Here is a 23,214-nt window from a genome sequence, read left to right on the forward strand (position 1 = left end):
TTATCTGGACTTCGGTCCGACTATCAATAAAATCCTTTTCCAGGATCTTGAAAGATTTTTACTTTTCTTCATAATCAAACCGAAGTCCAGACACTTGAGATCTGAGTTTTATTATTTCTTTCTGGGAAGCTTCGCCCTCAACATTCTTCTTGTTTTGTAAGGCCTTGCTTAGGAACTGACCTCGCAAAGATATAAACAGTGAAAAATAAGCCAATCCATTAAAGCAACCTGAAGCTAAAAACAAAAACCGATAGAAAATACCTTAAGATGAGTATAAGCCAGACAATCTGAAAAGTCTTCAGAAGACATAGTCGAAACCATGGCCTCCAGCTTCGGGAAACCAACATTGTCCGCCATGTAGCGGCATACCTTTATTTCCATATTGTCGGGGCAGCAGTATAAAATAATCATCTAGCTCGCCCCCAAAAATGGTAGACTTCGAAGGGTATCCAAGTTGTTCGGTGAAACCGATAGCCTCAGCCAGCTGTTTCGCGCCCATCACCTTTCCTGTAGCATGGTGGACCCGATACCTTTGACCACCCAGGTCTTGGTCAAAAGGTCCCTCACCAAGCGACGTATCATCTTCGATCACTTTCTTGGCCTCGTCAAATTAAGCAGGCCCATTTACTTTGTCCTCCGTTAGGGCAGGCTTGGAGGAACCCTTATCTTCGACTGCCATGATTGCCGAAGGCGACACCGCTGCACTAATCTGTTCAAATATTAGACTACTTGGACCAGTCTCATCTACATCAGTTATCAACCTGTTCTTCGATGCTAGTGTTATACCGACAGTATCTTTCTTAGCTTCTTCTTCATTAGCATTGAAGAATGAACTCATTATAGGAGCTATTTGCTCCCCTTCCTCTTCTTCCTCGCTCCTCGGAAGCGATTCCAAGGGTTTAACCCTTTGTGCTATCAAGGCAATAGCTTCTCCAATATTTGCCTCTTCGACTCCCATAGGAGGGAGTTCCTCAATCTCACTTGCTACCTTGGCTTCGAGTGCAGCCTAAAATAACCAAAATAGAAAATTAATAAAATAAATTCATAACCAGTATACCAAAGACCAAAAAAGCCTATTTACAAGAATTTCCTCTCAAGGTTGAGGAGTTGATTCAAGCTACACCCTCAAAACTTTACTCCACCTTGTATTTACCTTCTTCTTCCTCTTCTTAGAATCCTGGACCATTATGGAATAGTCAGGATAGAAAAAGTCGATAGCATCAAAGACACGATTCAATCGATGCTTCTTTCGAGCCCCAAAGGCTCATTGTAAAGCTACGGCTTCGGGCTTGCTATAGTTACCAAGTATCTCATTACATCTAGCTTCAACATAATCTAGCCACCCATCACTAGGTCTACAAACTCATCTTTGAATATATACTTGTAACAAAGCCTAACCAGCCCAAGCTCGGCATCCGAAGCGTCTCCTTCAGACATCTTTCGCATTTCCCACTCAACCGCTAGTGGCCATGTCTTAAAAGCTAAGAATTCCTGAACAAGATCCCTTGTTCCAATATGTGTGCAGACAATATTAAAAGCAACCATGGCAGCCTGGGCTTCGAAGTTGTTGTAGCATGTTGGCTTTTTATGACCAAAACTTGTAACAGTAGGAGTTTGAAAAAATGCCTCTTATATCAGCCCGCGCAGTCAAGTCATGCTTCATATAAAACCACTCCTTCGCTCATTCATTCGGCCCCTTGCTTCGGTAAGCAAGAGTCGGAAACATCGAGTCCCTTCGATAAGCAAAGTTATAGCAACCAAAATTGTTATGAAGGCCCCTAGTCGCCTTCGTCTAAAAATGCAGTTCATGAATCTGACTGAAGGTTTCGCAGAAAGCTTCAGCATCAAGTTCAATCCCTTGACTCTGAACAGCCCAAATGAAAATTTCTAGACACACTAACTCATCAAAATTGTTATGAAGGCCCCTAGTCACCTTCGTCTAAAAATGCAGTTCATGAATCTGACTGAAGGCTTCGCAGAAAGCTTCAGCATCAAGTTCAATCCCTTGACTCTGAATAGCCCAAATGAAAATTTCTAGACACACTAACTCACCACCTCCCTTGAATCTGATTGAAGGGTTTGGGGTGAGCTGATAAAGATAAATGTTAAACCTTTTTAACAACGTGGTTATCATCTTATGTAGAGGGAATCTAAGGTCAGACTTCAAAAAGCTCCAAAACACGATAACTTCATCTTCTTTCAGATTCGACACTAACTCATCACCTCCTAACCGCACCCAATCAACATTATCATATAGCCAAAATGATTAAGTACCTTAATGTGTCCTCCTTTAATCATGGATTTGCCGAAGTCCACATGGCTTGGCTTCGTTGGGCGTATGATTGCGCTATCCTCTTCAATGTCAATGTCGTTGCTGTCTTCCGACGGATTCATAGAGCCGCCCTCGGCCTAGGAGGCAGTAGCTCCCACTGCTAAAGCAAACTCTTCAGCCCTTGTCTCTGGCACATCTGACGAAGGTGTCAACGACATCTTAACAACACACGGAGTGAAAAGCGAATGATCTCATAACTAGCTAAGGCTATTTTGAAAGTGGCAAAGATGTTCGAAGCTAGCTTCAAAGGTGGAGCAATCACTGACAGTGGTGAATGCAAACATCAAAAGTCGTACCCATAATGGTGGGTGCCACCCCCTTTTATACGCACAACCGTTTGGCTCTAATCGTTGCACTCAATGACCGTTGGGTCCCACTATTCAGAGCTGCCACTTCATAATGAGCTTCGGGGAGGTGGTTTTCGGACCTTCGGCATAAGTCCTCCCAGTTATAATTTTTTGTGATCTAAGCTTGTTTTGAAACAACAAACTCATTCCGCAAGGGGCTACTATTGGGGGCCTACATTGTTGAAGGTCCTAAGCATATTTGTATTACATAATTGTGTTTCCGGTATACAATGAAAGCTACACAAAGCAGGTCTTCAACAATCTTAGGCGTTTGATAATGGTTAAGCGAAGTTGTCTGTCTGCCGAAGGAGAAAAGCTTCATCTGTGCCCAAGTGGTAAGATTAACAGCCTAAGCCAACAACTTCGGACGAAACCCAAAGGGGAAGCTACTAAAGGGTGACGACTGAAGCCCGCATAACCGAAGACAGAGAAAATACGCTACTGCCCTAATACCCTTTGTAAGCAGTGTATGTAAAACCTTGATGGGCATTATTGTAAATCTGCATAAAGGCGGTTCATCTTCCCTATAAATAGATGAACAGCGCCCCGCATAAGGTACTTTTTTCCAAGAGTGATAGCTTCATGCTGCTTAGCCTTCAAAGAACCTTTAAGCCTCCCTCTGTCCAGGAGTCGAAGGTATGCTTGTAAATTTATCTTGTGTAATGGGAGACATAATGAAAATGCTAAGGCGATGGAGGTAAGTTCTCATGTATCATTTCCACTGTCTTATTCCATTACATATCATTTTTGTTAACATTCTTGTCCAAAGACCTTTGTCCTTTGTGTTAACACTTCAAAGGAGTGTTAAACCTAGGACGAATGTCTCCATTGCCTTGATTTTCAATACCTTCAGAGGATTGAGATCAAGTACACAACACTCCTCTTCTTGGTTAGGGGACTCCTTATCTTCCCCACCATTGTCATTCCGTGGCGGCATTGCCATGAAACATGCCCTTCTTGTCACCTCGTCGGAGTTAGAGTTGGGCTCTGTCCAAGTGTGACTGGAGTCGTCTTCGAGCAGGTTGAGGACGGATGTCGGCTGGCGACCGACGATGGCCACTAAGGTTGATGGTGAGGCTTCCTTGGTGTTGGTCACTTATTCTCAAATGTTGTGAGTCAAGAACAAGGCAACACGATTGTTAAGTATTAAGGACCTTCGTCTTCCGAAGCATCATCTCCTTACGGACATAATGATCATCAGATGAAGGTCATGAAGGACATGCCAACAACAAGTGTATCTCATTAATTCATATGTATTTGCATTTCACAGAATCATGCATGAATATTAACAAGATTTATATTACAATGATACCTTCGGCTTGATCGAAGGTGTTGACACGGGGGAGATTACAAATCAGCGTGAACAGTACGGTGCTACTGTTCATCTATTTATAGGCATGAGACACGGCGAGGGTAAAAGTACATTTATGTCTCCGACATTCACCCATGATCATAATATAAGTCATTAAGAACTAAGTAGTCTTTTCCCCCCTTCAGTCAGCATCATCATCATACTTCATCTCCATCACGAGCCGAAGCTGTCAATCTGGTGATAGCTTCGATGTTTATTCTTATCATCTTTAGGTCATATCTTCATCTCGTGTACCTTCATCATGAGAAAAAGACTTGCATCTTGAAGACAAAGCTCCCTGTAATAGCTTATGTTGAAAACAAATGGTTAATTATGTTTTTGAGGACCTTCGGAAGCGGAATGCCCCCAACACTTGGCATGCTGCTTGATGGCAATGGCGACCCAGTTGAGGTGCCAATTAAGGGAAGCGGCATGCCTTTTGAGGCATTGCTTCTTCGCCTTGCTTCCAGCGGTGTGCGTGGGTCCCATACCCATGGCGATAGGCGCGCCAGGACTGGCAAGGCAGAGCTCGCTGGTGGCGGTGGTGAGGAAGTCGAGGGAACCGAACATGATGTGGCTTTTGGGGGTGAAAGTCTCGCCTCCGATTAGTGCTGAGGACTGGACCATCAGAGTGTGTAGGCATACACTCGGTATGGTGTACTATCGCGTCTTTTCTGGTATGCGGGTCACTGTAGAGACTCAGGTGCTGAGGTTCCCTACGGTCGAGGTTGACTAGCCCCCACAAGGCAGTGGGGATATATTCTTGGGACCATTCGCAGGGCGTACAATTGTGTTGACAGCGACCTCCCGGCGCGCCTTTAGTACGCCGCACGTATGTCCTTATGTGGCCTAGGGATGTCGCGTCTTGTCATAGTTGGCGTGGGTTGGTAGTACTAGATTGAGACCTACGTCTCGCTGGGTTGCTCGGCGGGGGCTTGGTCGGTCGCCGGTTTACTCACAGGGACTTGGTCGGTCGCTCCGCCTCGCCGGGTGACTCGGTAGGGACTTGGTCGGTCGCTCCGCCTCGCGGGGCTGGTCAGTTGCTCTGCCTCGCAAGATTGCTTGGCAGAAACTTGGTCAGTAGATGGGCCGTTTAAAAAGAGGCCATGGGCCTATTTCAGGTACCCAGTTCCCGAGTACCTAACAATATTTGTCTACATTTTGTAATAACAACAAGATAATAAGTGATACTTCTAATACAAATATTAATAAGTCCCATAATATTCTAACATACATGTAAGAGGGTGTGGAAAATTATTCATATCATTCTGTAGTGCATGGAAGAGAACACTTGTGTCTTGCATATGTCCTATAGAGGCATACGTAAATTGCATGTCAAAATCAACAACATTCGGAACATTTTGGGTTTCATTGCCACCTCTACCGCTATATCTAATAGCTTCTTCTCATGAAGGTGTCGCAATAATGTGGGATCCATCAAGAGCTCCAATGCAATATTTAAAATTAGATATTGTTCTTCGATCTCCAGAAATTCTACTATGCATTTTGAAGAAATTTGGAAAAATAGGTCGAATATAGTCCTTCCACATGGCTACCACACAATGCAAGACTTCATGGATTTTTTTGCTAATCATCTTTCCAGAATGTTAAAGCATTGTTTGACCAACTATACCGACAAGTAATAAGAAATATGGATAGCGACTCCATGAAACTCATACGAGTATATGATTTAAGACCACATGTACGCTCTAGCAAATCATGCAAACTATAAAATAGTGAAATATTCATTCGGGACATGTTATGACTTGCTCCATCAGTGTTCAAAATGTCCATCAATCAATCATATCCACTTTGTTTGGTTGCCCTAACTTCATTTTTTCACGATACTTCGAATAATAATTGGAAACAATAAGAGCTGCACATATTAGACTGCTTTGTGTACATCGTACCTAAGGAATAACTTGAGTAATAATATTTCCATCATCGGAGTCAATGTCTATCATACCAAAATCGGTGTCAACCAGATCATTTTCAAAATGCATAAAAGAGTGATCAGCGTCCCTAACTCCATACCCAAAGAGGTGCCATTCATATCAATATCATCAATGCAATGGAAATAATAAAATATGCACATAAATAACAAGATGCAAATATTAATTAGTAATAATATTATTATTAGAAGAAGAAAAAATACATTCATTATTACAATGTTCTTATAGAAATAGAAATCAAATTACTTCATAGAATCAAAAACTAATTTCTCCAAGATGCATCGTTTCTTGTCATCCATTCATGCTTGTTCTTTAACCACTGGACCTTTCTTCTAGATTATCGATAGTCACGAACATATCACTTTCAACTCTTTTAGCAAACAATACAAAAGCAATGAAATGTTCCTTTGTTCCAACAATTGTACCACAATCGTTTACCAATGACATACATGTTCAATTAAACATCCAAATGTATCCTCCCTCCTTGTAATAGACACACAAGTCTCTGTTGTTCTCTTTGTCATCTCAAGTATTTGATCTAGGCCTTCTGCAACTCAATTTGCTTTACCAGTCCATCATCTTTTAACTTTGTTATTAGCAGGCATCCTACACCTCTTTCCTTTACTGCTACTAGGGTGACCTCCTCAGGCTCACTCTCTAAAGCGTCTGCATCCTTTTGGATTCAAATGTGATACAAATACTAGTCTCAGAAGGTGAGTATACACATTTATACATTAGATGGTTTTAGATCTGCTTAAACGAGACAAACCTATACAAGTGGCGATCAACTTTAAGAGTTGGTCCACAACTCAGGACATATCATCAAAGTGGGACTAGAGCAGTCTAATATACGTAGCGGAACAAATTAGTGGCCAACTTTCATAGGCATGTTTGGGAAGCAGGTGTAACTCTTATACCATCAGTGATCTTCTCTAAAAAACAACAAATAAGCAAGGGTGAGTACTTATATACTCAACAACCCACCTTCACCTATGGAGTGGGGATTCAAGATTAAATGCATTGAGTCAGTGGAGTTTAGAGTATATTGCAAAAAAGCTATTTTAACGCAGGGCTATTTTGTAAAGCATTTTATTTTTTTAAAGCGCATTCTCTCCCAAAGGAGTAGAAAGTTTTCCATTATCAAATCCAATCCCCTGAATTAAACTAAACCATCTAGGTATCTCGATAATTTCGCACTGATTTTCATTTTCAAAACCAAAAGTAGCTACCGGACTTCTCGTCAACTATAGCTCACCGACCTTTCCAAACCATTTTCAAAGCATTTTAGAAAACAAAACACTAATTGTCAAAACCAAGACATAACTTGTCCATACCAATGGACACGGAATATTTGAATATATTTTTAACTCTATGCAGAGGTGTAAACTGTACCCACTAGTTTAGCTCTGCAGTCCCACTACTATGAGACCCGATACCGAAACCCATCCTCCTCTGCATGGTTTTACCTTAGCGGTCATGCCGAGAGGAACAAGGTCACCATCTTGCCCAAACTAGGACAACAACCTTCCCCTGCCTTTTCCTTCTAGTGCTCCCTAGCCACCAATAACCCTCATGTTTAGCCCATACAGACTTGGATTAAGCGGCTACCCATACAACCTCGAGTGGCTGCACTTTTGAGAGTACAAGTAAGGAGTAATAACAAATTGGTCCTTATGCGAGATGGGACAATCCATCACGCTCACACCTAACCTGACTGAGCCAACTTTTGTTTGTGCCCTCCCATGACCAGGGAGTCCGACCGTCCCGCTCATGGTACTGACAGTGATAACCATTTACTTTTTTTAAAATCATGATTCTTTTGCATAACTCACACCTTGTCTCAAATCACTTTGTAACAAACATTGTTAGGAGTATATATATATGAACCACAACAATGTTCTAAGGCTCGGTGGCTATATCATCATGTGTCTTAGTAGCAAAATAATATAATGCATATATAAAACATGTTAAGGGATTGTGTTTGAAATATAGGTAATTTATGCATCAAAGGGATTCAATGAGCTTGCCATTGATTTAACCAGCGAAAGTGTGAGAGCTCGTGGAACTGGCTTCTAACTTCATTGTCTGGCGTAGCCTCATAGAACCGGCCTTTATGGGACAACACGAACGCTCCGATAACTACACGACACGAACAAGCAAACACAGAAATCAGCGAGTATATCAAGTAGTATTCATTATAGTGGTCAAGAATGGTGGTAGATGAGTGAATAGAGTTTTGAGTAGAGTTTGGGTTGATGGAGTGCAAATGCTTACCTGAAGGTATATCAGATGTGAATTAACACTAGAAGTGTAGTCAGTAGAGCGGAGTGACCGAGTGTGCCGAGGTTTGCCTAGACATAGGGTGTTGAGTGTGTGAGAAGGAGAATAGCTCTCTAGGACTCTAGGTGTATTTATGGTTGAGGTGAAAAGGGCTTAGTACGGTAGAGCTCATGGTTATGAGAATAGTGGTGAAAGAATCAATTCTGAAAGTCACCTAGAGGGGGGTGAATAGGGCGAATCTGAAATTTATAAACTTAAGCACAACTACAAGTCGGGTTAGCGTTAGAAATATGAACGAGTCCGAGAGAGAGGGTGAAAACAAATCGCGGGCAAATAAAGAGCGAGACACGATGATTTGTTTTACCGAGGTTTGGTTCTTGCAAACCTACTCCCCGTTGAGGTGGTCACAAAGACCGGGTCTCTTTCAACCCTTTCCCTCTCTCAAATGGTCACTTAGACCGAGTGAGCTTCTCTTCTCAATCAAACGGGACACAAAGTCCCCACAAGCACCACCACACAATTGGTGTCTCTTGCCTCGGTTACAATTGAGTTGATCACAAGAAAGAATGAGAGAAAGAAGCAATCCAAGTGCAAGAGCTCAAATGGACACAAGTCACTCTCTCTCTAGCCACTATTTGATTTGGAATGAACTAAGGACTTGGGAGAGAATTTGATCTCTTTGGTGTGTCTTGTATTGAATGCTATAGCTCTTGTAAAATGTGGGAAGTTGGAAAACTTGGATTGCAATGAATGGTGGGGTGGTTGGGGTATTTATAGCCCCAACCACCAAAAGTGGTCGTTGGGAGGCTGTCTGTCGCATGGCGCACCGGACAGTCCGGTGCGCCACCGGACACTGTCCGGTGCGCCAGCCACGTCAGCCGGCCGTTAGGTTCTGACCGTTGGAGCTCTGACTGGTGGGGCCTCTGGGCTGTCCGGTGGTGCACCGGACAGGTCCTGTAGACTGTCCGGTGCGCCTTCTGCGCGTGCTCTGTCCTCTGCGCGCGCAGGCGCGCATTAAATGCATTGCAGTCGATCGTTGCGTGCGAAGTAGCCGTTGCTCCGCTGGCACACCGGACAGTCCGGTGTGACACCGGACAGTCCGGCGAATTATAGCGGAGCGGCCTCCCATTTTCCCGAAGGTAGCGAGTTCAGTGTCAAGTTCCCTGGTGCACCGGACACTGTCCGGTGGCACACCGGACTGTCCGGTGCGCCAGACCAGGGTGCCTTTGGGATGTCTTTAGCTCTCTTTATTTGAACCCATCTTTGGTCTTTTTATTGGCTTGTTGTGAACCTTTGGCACCTGTAAAACTTATAGACTAGAGCAAACTAGTTAGTCCAATTATTTATGTCGGGCAATTCAACCACCAAAATTAATTTAGGAAAAGGTGTAAGCCTATTTCCCTTTCAATCTCCCTCTTTTTGGTGATTGATGCCAACACAAACCAAAGCAAATATAGAAGTGCATAATTGAACTAGTTTGCATAATGTAAGTGTAAAGGATACTAAGAATTGAACCAATAAATTCTCATAAGATGCGCATGGATTGATTTGTTTTTCATTTTCAACATTTTGGACCACGCTTGCACCACATGTTTTGTTTTTGCAAATTCTTTTGTAAATTCTTTTCAAAGTTCTTTTGCAAATGGTCAAAGGATAAATGAATAAGATTTTGAGAAGCATTTTCGAGATTTGAAATTTTCTCCTCCTGTTTCAAATGATTTTCCTTTGACTAAACAAAACTCCCCCTCAATAAAATCCTCCTCTTAGTGTTCAAGAGGGTGTTCTAATTTGAAATTCTATCAAAAATAAGATACCAATTGAAAAATTCATCATTTCAAAAAATATTTTCTTAACTCAAATTTTGAAAATTGGTGGTGGTGCGGTCCTTTTGCTTTGGGCTAATACTTTCTCCCCCTTTGGCATGAATCGCCAAAAACGGATACTTGAGTGAAATATAAGCCCTTTGTAACTAATTTCTCCCCCTTTGGCGAACACAATATGAGTGAAGATTATACCAAGGTTGGAGAGTGGCTCGGAGCGACGACGAAGGATGAGTAATTTGATGGAGTGGAGTGGAAGCCTTTGTCTTCGCCGAAGACTCCAATTCCCTTTCAATCTATGACTTGGTTTGAAATACACTTGAAAACACATTAGTCATAGCATATAAAAGAGACATGATCAAAGGTATATTAGTGAGCTATGTATGCAAGACATCAAAAGAAATTCCGAGAATCAAGAATATTTAGCTCATGCCTAAGTTTGTTAAAAGTTTGTTCATCTAGTGGCTTGGTAAAGATATCGGCTAATTGTTCTTCGGTGTTAATATATGCAATCTCGATATCCCCCTTTTGTTGGTGATCCCTTAGAAAATGATACCGAATGGCTATGTGTTTAGTGCGGCTATGTTCAACGGGATTATCCGCCATGCGGATTGCACTCTCATTATCACATAGAAGAGGAACTTTGGTTAATTTGTAACCATAGTCCCTAAGGGTTTGCCTCATACAAAGCAATTGCGCGCAACAATGGCCTGCGGCAATATACTCGGCTTTGGCAGTAGAAAGAGCGACGGAAATTTGCTTCTTTGAAGCCCAAGACACCAAAGACCTTCCCAAGAACTGGCAAGTCCCCGATGTGCTTTTTCTATTAATTTTACACCCCGCCCAATCGGCATCCGAATAACCAATTAAATCAAATGTGGATCCCCGAGGGTACCAAAGCCCAAACTTAGGAGTATAAACTAAATATCTCAAGATTCGTTTTACGACCGTAAGGTGAGCTTCCTTAGGGTTGGCTTGGAATCTTGCACACATACATACGGAAAGCATAATGTCTGGTCGAGATGCACATAAATAGAGTAAAGAACCTATCATCGACCGGTATACCTTTTGATCTATGGATTTACCTCCCGTGTCGAGGTCGAGATGCCCATTAGTTCCCATGGGTGTCTTGATGGGCTTGGCATCCTTCATCCCAAACTTGTTTAGAATGTCTTGAATATACTTCGTTTGGCTAATGAAGGTGCCCTCTTGGAGTTGCTTCACTTGAAATCCCAAGAAGTACTTCAACTCCCCCATCATAGACATCTCGAATTTTTGTGTCATGATCCTACTAAATTCCTCACATGTAGATTCGTTAGTAGACCCAAATATAATATCATCAACATAAATTTGGCATACAAACAAATCATTGTCAAGAGTTTTAGTAAATAAAGTAGGATCGGTCTTTCTGACTTTGAAGCCATTAGTGATAAGAAAATCGCTTAGGCATTCATACCATGCTCTTGGGGCTTGCTTGAGCCCATAAAGCGCCTTAGAGAGTTTATATACATAGTTAGGGTACTCACTAACTTCAAAGCCGGGAGGTTGCTCAACATAGACCTCTTCCTTGATTGGTCCATTGAGGAAGGCACTCTTCACGTCCATTTGGTAAAGCTTGAAGTCATGGTAAGTAGCATAGGCAAGTAAAATGCAAATTGATTCTAGCCAAGCTATGGGTGCATAGGTTTCACCGAAATCCAAACCTTCGACTTGTGAATATCCCTTGGCCACAAGTCGGGCTTTGTTCCTTGTCACCACACCATGCTCATCTTGCTTGTTGCGGAAGACCCACTTGGTTCCTACAACATTTTGATGAGGACGTGGAACTAAATGCCATACCTCATTCCTAGTGAAGTTGTTGAGCTCCTCTTGCATCGCCACCACCCAATCTGAATCTTGAAGTGCTTCCTCTATCCTGTGTGGCTCAATAGAGGAAACAAAAGAGTAATGTTCACAAAAATGAGCAACACGAGATCGAGTAGTTACCCCCTTTTGAATATCGCCGAGGATGGTGTTCACGGGGTGATCTCGTTGAATTGCTTGGTGGACTCTTGGGTGTGGCGGTCTTGGAACTTGTTCATTCTCCTCATCTTGATCATGGGCATCTCCCCCTTGATCATGACTCTCCTCTTGAGGTGGCTCAACTTCTTGATCTTCTCCTTCATCATTTTGAGCCTTACCTTCATCTTGAGTTGGTGGAGATGCTTATGTGGAGGAAGATGGTTGATCTTGTGCTTGTGGTGGCTCTTCGGATTCCTTAGGACACACATCCCCAATGGACATGTTCCTTAGCGCGACGCACGGAGCCTCCTCATCATCTAGCTCATCAAGATCAACTTGCTCTACTTGAGAGCCGTTAGTCTCATCAAACACAATGTCATAAGAAACTTCAACTAGTCCAGAGGACTTGTTAAAGACTCTATATGCCCTTGTGTTTGAATCATATCCTAGTAAAAAGCCTTATATAGCCTTAGGAGCAAATTTGGATTTTCTACCTGTTTTAACAAGAATAAAACATTTGCTACCAAAGACTCTAAAATATGAAACATTGGGCTTTTTACCGGTTAGGAGTTCGTATGATGTCTTCTTGAGGATTCGGTGTAGATACAACCGGTTGATGGCGTAGCAAGCGGTGTTGACCGCCTCGGCCCAAAACCGATCCGAAGTCTTGTACTCATCAAGCATGGTTCTTGCCATGTCTAATAGAGTTCTATTCTTCCTCTCCACTACACCATTTTGTTGTGGAGTGTAGGGAGAAGAGAACTCATGCTTGATGCCCTCCTCCTCAAGGAAGCCTTCGATTTGAGAGTTCTTGAACTCCGTCCCGTTATCGCTTCTAATTTTCTTGATCCTTAAGCCGAACTCATTTTGAGCCCGTCTCAAGAATCCCTTTAAGGTTTCTTGGGTATGAGATTTTTCCTGCAAAAAGAACACCCAAGTGAAGCGAGAATAATCATCCACAATAACTAGACAGTACTTACTCCCGCCGATGCAGGCATATGTACGCAGTGCAGTCCCTCGAACGGCGCCGACGACGAAGAACCGGATCAGCGTTGGTCGAGCGAACGGAGCGAGCAGTCGCGAGTACACTCCCCAAAAACCTGATCGCCCGCACACCCATGCAAGTGTAGCTCTGCGGACGGCGATTTCGGAGGCCTGCTCTCCACTCTCTCTGTGCTCGCAGAAGGTGGGATGGGGATGGGCTGAGTGCAAAGCGTCTGAGAGATGTTCTCGTGTGACTAGAAGAAGCTGCACCTCCTCCGTCTCCTCCGTATTTGTACACGCACAGAGGGAGTGGAACGAATAGTAATGGTCACCATTAGGGCTAGAAACTGACAACCATTACAGCTCGTCCGTTACTACCGTTAGAAAGGAATATTCGGACCAAGGTCCGATCTACCAGGAGCCACGACCTCGGCTTCGGCCACGGCCCGGCCGGCGGCGCGCGTGTGACAGTCCTTCATCCTTTTCCATTGATTTGTCCCTTAAACTTATAGTATGGTACTAAATTATTAGTACATTGTAGCATTGAAGTGGATTTTTACCATTGACTATTATTGAATATTAATTTGGGCCAAGCCCACATTAATCCAACAAACTTAGTGAACAAAATTATGAGATGGAACATATAACGTAACTAGATGTATACCCTGCGTTGCTATGGAGTCAACATGTTATCATACTCTTAATTTCCTGTTAATGGTTTTCAAGCTCTCCAGTTTTTTTTGAAGGGAAAAAGAGATATATGGATGAGCTATCTCAAATATGCTAAAACCAAAATTCAGATTTTGCTTAGTGGACAGTTTTAGGAACTGAAGTCAAACTAATCCTCAGCTCAAATTGTAAAGCTATGTATAAAACAGGGAATGTGCAATATATATTTCTATGATTGGGCTGAAAAATATTGTTGGATTAAACAAAATCACACGAGTTACAAAAAGAAATTTTGAAGAAAAAAACCTAGTTGAGTAAATTGCTATTGTATCTCCACTTAGGAAATTATCGATGCAATGGCAGTGACTAATCCTATGTGCATATATAGAGATGATCCGAGGAGGCTACATGTCTGTGCTAAAAAAAATAGGAGTGCCGAGAAAGAAAGATGCTAGATAAGATGGATACCTAATGCTATGCATTCTAAACTGCTTCAAGCATCTGGACAACGTGACTCATCTCTGGGCTCTTGTCAGGACCAACACAATCCTATATGTTGGATAAACAAACTGCACTACTGCATGCATATGCGTCATGCATGAGAGAAATGTTGTCCAAACAAAAGAGACTTGTCACTCATACACCAGTGCCCCTCGAGAAAAAAATACACCAGTGCCCTCACCTGGTTTATTCACAGGCTACGCTGCAGCAGTAGCTACAGGGAACAAGCAAGGCAACAACCAAGCAGCTTTTGCACCTTTTAAGACCGGCCAATCGGCGTCAAATATATCGCGATAACATTAAATACGGAGATAAGTCGATACACACCTCCTCCGCAAGGTATACAGCTCACACATCTCATCAGGCTCCCTCCCAGCACCACCGTTAGCCGACGCCTTGGTAACCGCCTTAGGTGCTGGCCGTCGCCGGCGAGAGCCCCGTGGTGCGCTCCGGGTTCTACGCCTTCATCAGGGCCTTCCTCGTCGTCTCCCTGCTCCTGCTGGCCATCGAGGTCGCGGCGTACATCAACGGCTGGGACCTCGCCGCCTCCGCGCTCGCCCTCCCCACCCTCGGCCTCGAGTCGTTGTACGCCTCCTGGTTGCGCTTCTGCGCCGCCTACGTTGCGCCGGGGATACAGTTCCTCACCGACGCCTGTGTCGTGCTCTTCCTCGTCCAGAGCGCCGACCGCCTCATCCTGTGCCTTGGCTACTTCTACATCCGCGTCAAGAGCATCAAGCCCAAGCCAAAATCCCCGGCATTGCCGGATGCGGAGCGCACCACGGGGCTCTTGCAGAGGTCGAAGAGACGGCGATCCTGATCCTTGCTCGGTGGCGCACCTTTCTTGACCGCTTTGGCGTACCGGCTCTGCAAACTCCTCACCTTCCTCTTGAGATCGGAGAGGCTGCAACCACTATTGTCGAGCTAGCCAGCGAGAGCGTCGGCCAACACGTCCGTTTGATGCAGCGCGCCGTGCTCCAGGCGTTGTGCAGCGACGGCCTCCAGGATGCGGAAGTCGTCGTCAATCGACCAGCTCACACATCTCGTCAGGCTCCCTCCCTTCTTTAATCTTCTGCTTCGGCTCCTTGGACTTCTTGCCGCCGCCGGCGTCGGCGGCTCCATTCGTTGTTACGCAGCAGTTGCCCATCCCCAGCCGCCGCGGAGATCCGACAGCCCCGGAGAAGGCGAATCGATGAACCTCACGTCCAGCGGAGATCTCTGGGGGAAAAGGACGTGGCTAGGGAGAGCGGCAGAGGAACGAACACCGCGTGCGCGCTGTAGGGAACCGGAGGCTGCGAGCGAGGCGAGGGGTTAAATCGCGCGGGGGGAACTCGGTGTAGACGGGGACAGCGCGGCGGAGGCGACGCCCGTGAGCTTCCCCGCGGTGCGGTGCGCCTTGAGCAGAAGCACCCACGTGATCCGGCGAGCGTTCTTGTCGCGGCCGGCCTTCCCCCTCGCCGCCTCTGGCTCCCCGACGGCCCAGTCCGGGCTCTCCATCTTCACCACCACCGACGTGCCGTCACCGCCACCCCGCGCTTCTCGGCCCCACCACTGCGGCATTGGCACCGCGACGGTGGGGGTGGAGCTTAGACGAGGGGGCGGTAGCGAAAGGAGGTGGGGGTACGAGGATAAGAACGGAGGAGGGGATGCGGGGTAGGGGGAGCGTGCGCGGCGGACGCGGATGCGGCGCGAGCATCGCGGAGGGCAGGGGGAGCGTGGGTTGCGGACGCGGAGCGGAGACTGTTGCATGGAGGGGAGCCAGGCGGGGGCAGTCTACACTGCTGGTTTAATAGTTAGTAGAGACAACATGTGTGTTCAAAGTGTAAAACAAGGCATGGTTAATGTATATGCTACTCGATTTGTATAGGTTATCATATCATTGTAACAGTAGAAAACAGACAGAAAGAGCATGAAAAAATAGTTAAATTGAACAGTACCTTGAGGCGGGCTTGATACCATAGGCCCTCGAACATAACAGATAGTTCCGCCTAAAGCGTGTTCTCCCCAAAAACCTGACCTACCATCTTTCCCATGGCCTTGACAGCTTCATAGGGCTGTTTACTGTATCAACTCGCGTGTGCAAGGTTCCAGAGCGAGGAATGTCTGGAGGTGCTCAATAGTTGTGTCTCGTAATCATAGGGAATAGAATGGCATTCTCATATAAGCCCAGACAGGAAATATAAAGAGATTAGAAACTAATATAAATCAATTGTTGAAACCGATGCTAATTGCTGCAATGAATGAAGCATCAGTTTTCGAAAACGATGTCAGTTACCACAGTGAATCAATTTTGTAACTAATGTTAGTTATCAGTGTCAACCACCAACACATTTGTTACTAATGGTGTTTTGATTAGCTGGTTAAAGTCATTAGTTCCCCATCGAGCCTAGTAGGGTTGGCCATTCAATTTTTTTTTATTTCGGTTCGGTATTCGGTGAAAACCGATTACGATACCGAAATTCTCAGATATAAAAACCGAAACCGAACCGAAGTAAAAAAAACGAAATTTCGGTTTGGTATGGTTTGGGTAAAAAAATGCTCACCCCTAGAGCCTAGACTCGACTCGGCTCGACGCACGTGTGTGGTCACACAATGTCCCTTTTGAAACTCACGATAGAAGAACACATCTAACAATGTCATCAGTAGAGTAAACATTATTAGCCAAAGCCTCTATACACGTCTAACTTAAAATATAGAGGGGGGGAGGGGGATCTGGCAAAAAAAGATCTTTTTGGTTGCACTTGCACTTGCGCCTCCGAGGTTTTCCACCTAAACCTTTATTTTATTCCCCCAAAACAGACCATGCCCTCTGAATCGTATCGACTTCGATTATTTTTATTGACTCCCCCCGATCAGGCGTGCGCTTTTGGACTACCCCTCCTTTAATTTCTTCATCTCGAGCGACTAAGCTTAGTTAGATTGTGATGTCTTAGATAGAAAACAAAACAGGCTACATGTTGCCAAAAAGATGCTATTGCTTTGCATCATTATGTCATCATGTGCTGTAAGTTTAGGATTCTTGTGAATAAATCAGTGCAACCAAAAGAGAAAGCAACGAGGATACATGATTAGCATCCGATGTGACGGAGGCCATCGAAGGAAACGGAGATCATGCAAACGATAGCACAGATTCCATCCCAGCCCCACCATCAAGGAAAAAGCTAGCTAGAACATGCTTGGACATCAAGGAATAATTTTACTGGCCACTGTTCCTTTGTGGAGGACTGACTATAGTGTGAAGCGGGCAGAGAGCCAGAGAAGAGAGACGAGACGACACATCAACATCAGTCAGCCTCCCTGCCTGCGTGACGCTGACGCTGACGCGGCCAGCAAATTAAAAGAAGCAAATTAATAAATCACCTGAGCCAGCGACGACTGGTTCTAGTAGAAAGTATGAAGCACTCCAATGATCAAAAGCTAGCAAGCAGCCTGGGAGCTGGGAGGCGAAGTCCTCGTACCTACTCTGAAATTACAATGCTGATGAAAACTCTCCAATTCAAGCGCTTCTGGGGTGGAGCCAGTAGGTTTCTGGTCTTCCCTTGGCCATTGGCTGACGCGACTGCCGGTCCTCGCACTGGCAGCGAGCGACGCGCCCCTTTGCTCCTGCCCGTCGTAGCCGTGGGTCCGCGAGCAGATCAAGAGATGGCCTCGACGACCTACCTCTCCTCCTTCCTGTCGATGCTGCCATCGTGCGTCCGCCTGCGGCGACGGGCGTTTGAGCCACCGCACCACGTCGGTCCGTCCGCGCGTAGTGGTTCTTTTTCCTTGACCACCGACAAGATCTCTGCGATTGGGTGCTTCTTGGCCTCCGTCGCCGACTCGTTGCCCTCCGGCCACCCAGACCGCTACGCCGACCCCCTATGTCCAAGGTTCGGGTGGTCGACCACGTTGGTTATGGGCGAAAGCCTTGCTTGGCCTTCTGTCAGCCCCGGCTTGACTTCTATGTCAATCTCCTTGTTGGAGGCAATGTCGGGATGCGTGTGTTTGTCATCTTTAGGCGCTCTTAGGGGCGATTTTCTCGAGGTCATCTAAAATATAGGTAAAGGTGATATTTATGCAGCGAAAGTGCCACGCCTCGTGCGCAGAGAGATGTCCTACCTTCGCACAATTGTCTCTGCTCGCCTGATGGTTGCTATGTGTGTTCTTCTCTGTTGTCTTTGGCCTGTAGACGGTAATGGTTGTGGCTCTTAGTTACTTGACCATTAACATCTCTGTTTCGTCATCCGTCTCCTGTTGGTGGTGACATCAATCTTATGCAGGTGCAGTCAAGATCTCGCCCTCTCTCCTTAGAGGATTCCTCCCCTCTAAGGGTGTTGGATGGCGGTTTATGGTGCCTGGATGTGCTGGGTATGGGGTGCTCGTCATCAATTTCAAAGGAGATGGTAGTTCTTTGGTAAGCTTCAACTGGTGTGCTCCCTCACTCTTAGTCCACTCTCAGTTGGGCGGTCCCTCATCCCTCAAGGATTCCTCCCCTCGTCGTGCGCAATGGAGGAAGACAACTGCACGACATTGCTACGACGGGGTGATGTGGTTTACATTGGTTTGAGATATCCGACGAGTACGTTGTTTGATGATTAGGTCCTCAAAAATTCGGTTGTTGTTGTCTTGCTCGCGTCAAGCCCATTTGTGTTGTGTTTGTTTTCTTTTACTCCTTGTCGCTGAAGTACTTGCTACGGTGTGCTTGCAGCTGCGAGTAATCTGTGGTCTGTCACTAAAATTGTAAATGTTTTCCTGGTTTCCCTTAAAAATGAGGTAATTGCCCTTACAGGGTTGTTGTTCCTAGGCTGCCAAAGTCCAATATATCAGGTGGGGTTTTTTGCCCCTACAGAAAAATAAAAAAAACCAAAATAAGATAAGATTCAAATGATACAATACAAAATATGAGGTGCACTAGGGGTGATTAGATCTATTACCACCCCTTAAATATTTGGATCGCGATCCATTAACACTAGGTGGCAGGTGTGATTGGATCGATCGTGAACGATGACAACGCGCTATGCTATAGTGAGAGAGCAGGCGCACCACTCAAGAAACCGTTTTTACAAGCGGTCCCAAAGGGCCACTAATCATCCAACGTTGTGTCGTTCAGACTGTCTTCAGCGGTTCCCCCTAAATTTGTCCCCCTATATCCCACTCACGTGCCACGTCAGCAATCTCTCTCCCCCTATATCTCCACGGTCTACAGCGGTTCCCCCTATAACAATCCTCTATACCCCACCACACCAATATTATATACTTTCCTCATCAACTAACTCAACTACCATGAAATATTAAATTTATTTTTATTTATTCTTTGTATAGTACACGGGCGAATTTTGGTCCACATGTAATTAGCAAACTTCATAATTACTATTACTACATTAGTACATAATCCTGTACAATTTGATGTATTTTTATAAATACAAATTCTCATTCTTCTAGTACACGACACGAGTGGCTTGCACGACACGACTGGCTTGTACCGGAAGCCACGATCGCCTGGCTTCCTTCACACACCTAAGGCACCTATAAATATGGTACCCTGAGGAAATGCTCCACTCATCTACACACTCACCTCTTCTATATCATCCGCCATACCATAAGAAGACCGTAGTACGTACTCGTAGTTTAGGTCGTCATGGAGTCATTGAAAAGCCTTGTGTTGTCCTCGTCATCCGACGATTCCGACGATGAGATTGATACCTTGTTGCTTGCCCAACATGTTGACCACCTTGTACAAGGAGACACGAGCACGCGCCGTAGGCGCTCCTCATTGCCTCGCCGAGTTATCCATAGGGACCACGCTGCTGGAGAAAATCTCATCAAACATCACTACTTCGGACCTAATCCTGTGTATCCATCACATGTTTTTCGTCGAAGGTACATTTCCTAAGTTATGATTTTACTTTCATTTGTAGGTTTGTTTTGTTAATTTTATGCTTTATTTTTGTTTATAGGTTTCGGATGCATCGTCCTTTGTTCCTACGTATCCTTCGTGCCGTTCAGCGAGAAGACGAATACTTCACTATTCGTTGTGATGCAACAGGTTTAGCAGGGCTTGGTCCATTGCAAAAAGTATGTGCTGCATTGCGTATCCTTGCGTACGGGTTACCAACCGATGCGGTAGATGAGTACATACAGATTGGACAGACTACCGCTAGGGACTGCCTTATCCGTTTTTGTCGCGCAATCATATCTTCCTTTAGCGAACGATACCTTTGTATCCCTAACCACGACGACATTGCTCGCATACTACGTGTAAACGCCGACAGGGGGTTTCCTGGTATGCTAGGCTCTATCGATTGTATGCATTGGGAATGGCGCAACTGTCCTACTGCATGGCGCGGACAGTTTTGTGGGCGAAATTCGAGGCCAACAATGATACTAGAGGCAGTCGCTGGGTACGATTTGTGGATTTGGCATGCCTTCTTTGGAATGCCTGGTACCAACAATGATCTCAACGTGCTTCATCGCTCACCTGTGTTTGATCCGTTACGTAATGGGACGATGCCACCAGTGCACTTCACTATTAATGGGACTACTTACAATTTCGGATACTACTTAGCAGATGGCATATATCCAAATTGGCCTACCTTTGTAAAAGCTATTCGCCACACATTTGAGGAGAAAAAGGTTCACTTTACAACCAAGCAAGAGAGTTGTCGAAAAGACATTGAGCGAGCATTTGGAGTTTTGCAGGCTAGGTGGGCTGTTCTACGTGGACCTGCTTATGGTTGGGATCGTAATCACCTCGCAGAGATGATGACTGCTTGCATTATTATGCACAACATGATTGTCGAGGACGAAGGAGATGGTGCAGCTAATGTCGACTTCATTGGCCCCTCTGGGCCGCCTGAACCGTGCAACAATACTGCTGAGGACCGCAACGAGTGGCTGAACAATCATATCCGCTCCGAGTTACCCAACGATCCGGACCAGGACATCACCTGTGAGGCAACATACTTGTCTTTACAGCACAACCTCATAGAACACCTCTGGGCTCGTCGAGGCTCCATGGGTTGATGCATTTTATCCAAATGATGTGCTACACCAATGTTGTTTACTTTGAATTATGAACTAAATGATGTGTACCAGGATTAGTAGTCGTATGTGGTTTGTATGTCCGTAGTTCAGAAGTCATGGTTCCTTGTAAGTGTAATGCCTCTGGTACAAATAAGTTTGCATATGTTTCCTAACTTCAAGTAATGTATCATAATCCTTATTATCAATATCAATAATGTGAAAATAAACAATGTTCAAAAACCAAGCTGATGAACTCAAACAACTAAGGAATTGTTCAACCACTCTAAAATAGACATGTCCAAACACAGAGGAGCACGGTTCGCCGATACAAAGGTGACAAACACCTTATCAAATACAGTAGTACTCGTCACACAGGATTGTTGATGAAATATTCCATTAAACCTTTTCTCATCGCCATGTATACAGCTCTCATCTCTTCTGGTAAAGCATCCATATCCATGGCAAAAAGTTTGTTGAGCTCTTCAACCTTTTGCTTCCTATCTTCCATCATCAATTTTTTTTCCTGCACTTCTATTTCCTTGGACTGAACCTCCAACTTCTTCAGTTCAACTTCCTTCATGAACTCAATGTTCTGTTGTTTCAGCTCTGATTTTTCTTCACTTTGCTTCAATCTTGCTATCTGAATGTCATGGATTCTTGACAGGTAGTCAGTAGATTGGGATGCACTGGACATTGACTTCTTCCTTGATGCTTTCGTTGAGTCACGTCCTAATGGTCTCTTGCCTTTTGAACCACCTTCATCAGTGTGTACTTCATTAACAGAACCTGTAGGTGTAAGACTACGTACTGGCTCGGTCCCCGCATTGCCTCTCCAGGGGCTGCCATGAACCATGGCATCCCATTTGGGTTCGTTTTTCAGGCGAGTCCAGCAGTGCATGAAATTGAATGGCTTTTTCTGTGATGTTGCATACAAAGTTGCAGCTTTCGAAGTCTACACAAGATGTATTACCACTTGTCAGTGCACAAATAACATTACGTTCACATCTACCATGACCATACATTTAGTTTTACAACTGAATATAACTGTACCTTGTCGTTATCTGTAAGGCCACTTTGGTTTTCCCTGAGGACTCTTGTGTAGAATCCGGCAAATTTCCCTGTTTCAGCTCTTATTTTGTCCCACCTGCTGCTGAGAGCCCTATTAAGTCTCAATGGAAACTCACCTCTAAGTTCATTGTACCTTTTCTCTATTCTAGCCCACAAACCCTCCTTCCTCTGCCCTGTGCTAATCACTGGGTCACTACTAATCTCTAACCATGTTTTGCAAAGCAACATGTCTTCATCAGGTTTGAAGTTCTGTTCCTTCGTCCTCCTAAATGTCCCTGGTGTATCTGACGGCTTGCTAGGGCTGTTAACTTCCTGGACGCTGTGTTCTGCTTCGGATTCAAATGGTATAGGGTCAGGCTGGTTGGGAACATGGGTGGGCACCGGTGGACATGGAAGGGGTGGTACCAATTGTGGTTGACCGAAACAAGTTTGTGTAGGAGGACCCCCAGGAGTTGTCATGCCAAAATATGGGTTCCATGGTGTACGAAAGGTATATCCAGATGGGTCATTAGGTCCCTGGGACCAGGTATGATTTGTCATATGGGAATTTGAAGGATTAGTAAATGTTGAAGCCTGTGTTGGGTCGAACCCTTGGGGCTGCCACATCTGAGGATCCCACAAGGGTGGGGGGAAAATTTGGTTACCTGTATTGGGGCTGGCAGCAGGTGGTCGATAAGGATTGTTTGAGTTGTTGTCAGCCATTCTGGAATGAAATACATAAATACATTAAGTTGGACAACACATAACAAACTTGAACTGTAAACGTCACACTTGAAAGCATTGCAAATCAGCTTCAGACAATACGAACAACAGGATGAAGCACTGGAAATAAGTTGACTACAAAAGGATAAAGCATCCCACAACAGGTTCGTACATAAGTAACATAAGCTACAACCATTCGTACATCGGT

The 23,214-nt window shown here is 44.9% G+C and overlaps 1 protein-coding gene across 1 annotated transcript; it reads left to right on the top strand.

Annotated features, from left to right (window-relative positions):
• Positions 1–19,774: 19,774 nt before the first annotated feature.
• LOC103654526 (uncharacterized) lies at positions 19,775–21,463 on the top strand. The gene is made up of 2 exons (XM_008681361.3): positions 19,775–20,093; positions 20,171–21,463. Exons 1-2 carry the CDS (start codon positions 19,852–19,854, stop codon positions 21,234–21,236), a joined length of 1,308 nt encoding a protein of 435 aa, XP_008679583.1. The 5' UTR covers positions 19,775–19,851; the 3' UTR covers positions 21,237–21,463.
• Positions 21,464–23,214: the final 1,751 nt, after the last annotated feature.

The sequence above is a fragment of the Zea mays genome, chromosome 4 (genome assembly GCF_902167145.1).
Source record: "Zea mays cultivar B73 chromosome 4, Zm-B73-REFERENCE-NAM-5.0, whole genome shotgun sequence".
NCBI lineage: Eukaryota > Viridiplantae > Streptophyta > Magnoliopsida > Poales > Poaceae > Zea > Zea mays.

What these genes read in the sequence shown, in the direction of transcription:
- LOC103654526 (XM_008681361.3), top strand. Translation starts at nt 19,852, where the DNA reads ATGGAGTCATTGAAAAGCCTTGTGTTGTCCTCGTCATCCGACGATTCC. An exon ending in TCACATGTTTTTCGTCGAAG is followed by an intron (nt 20,094 to 20,170) that starts GTACATTTCCTA and finishes TTTTGTTTATAG; the next exon opens with GTTTCGGATGCATCGTCCTT.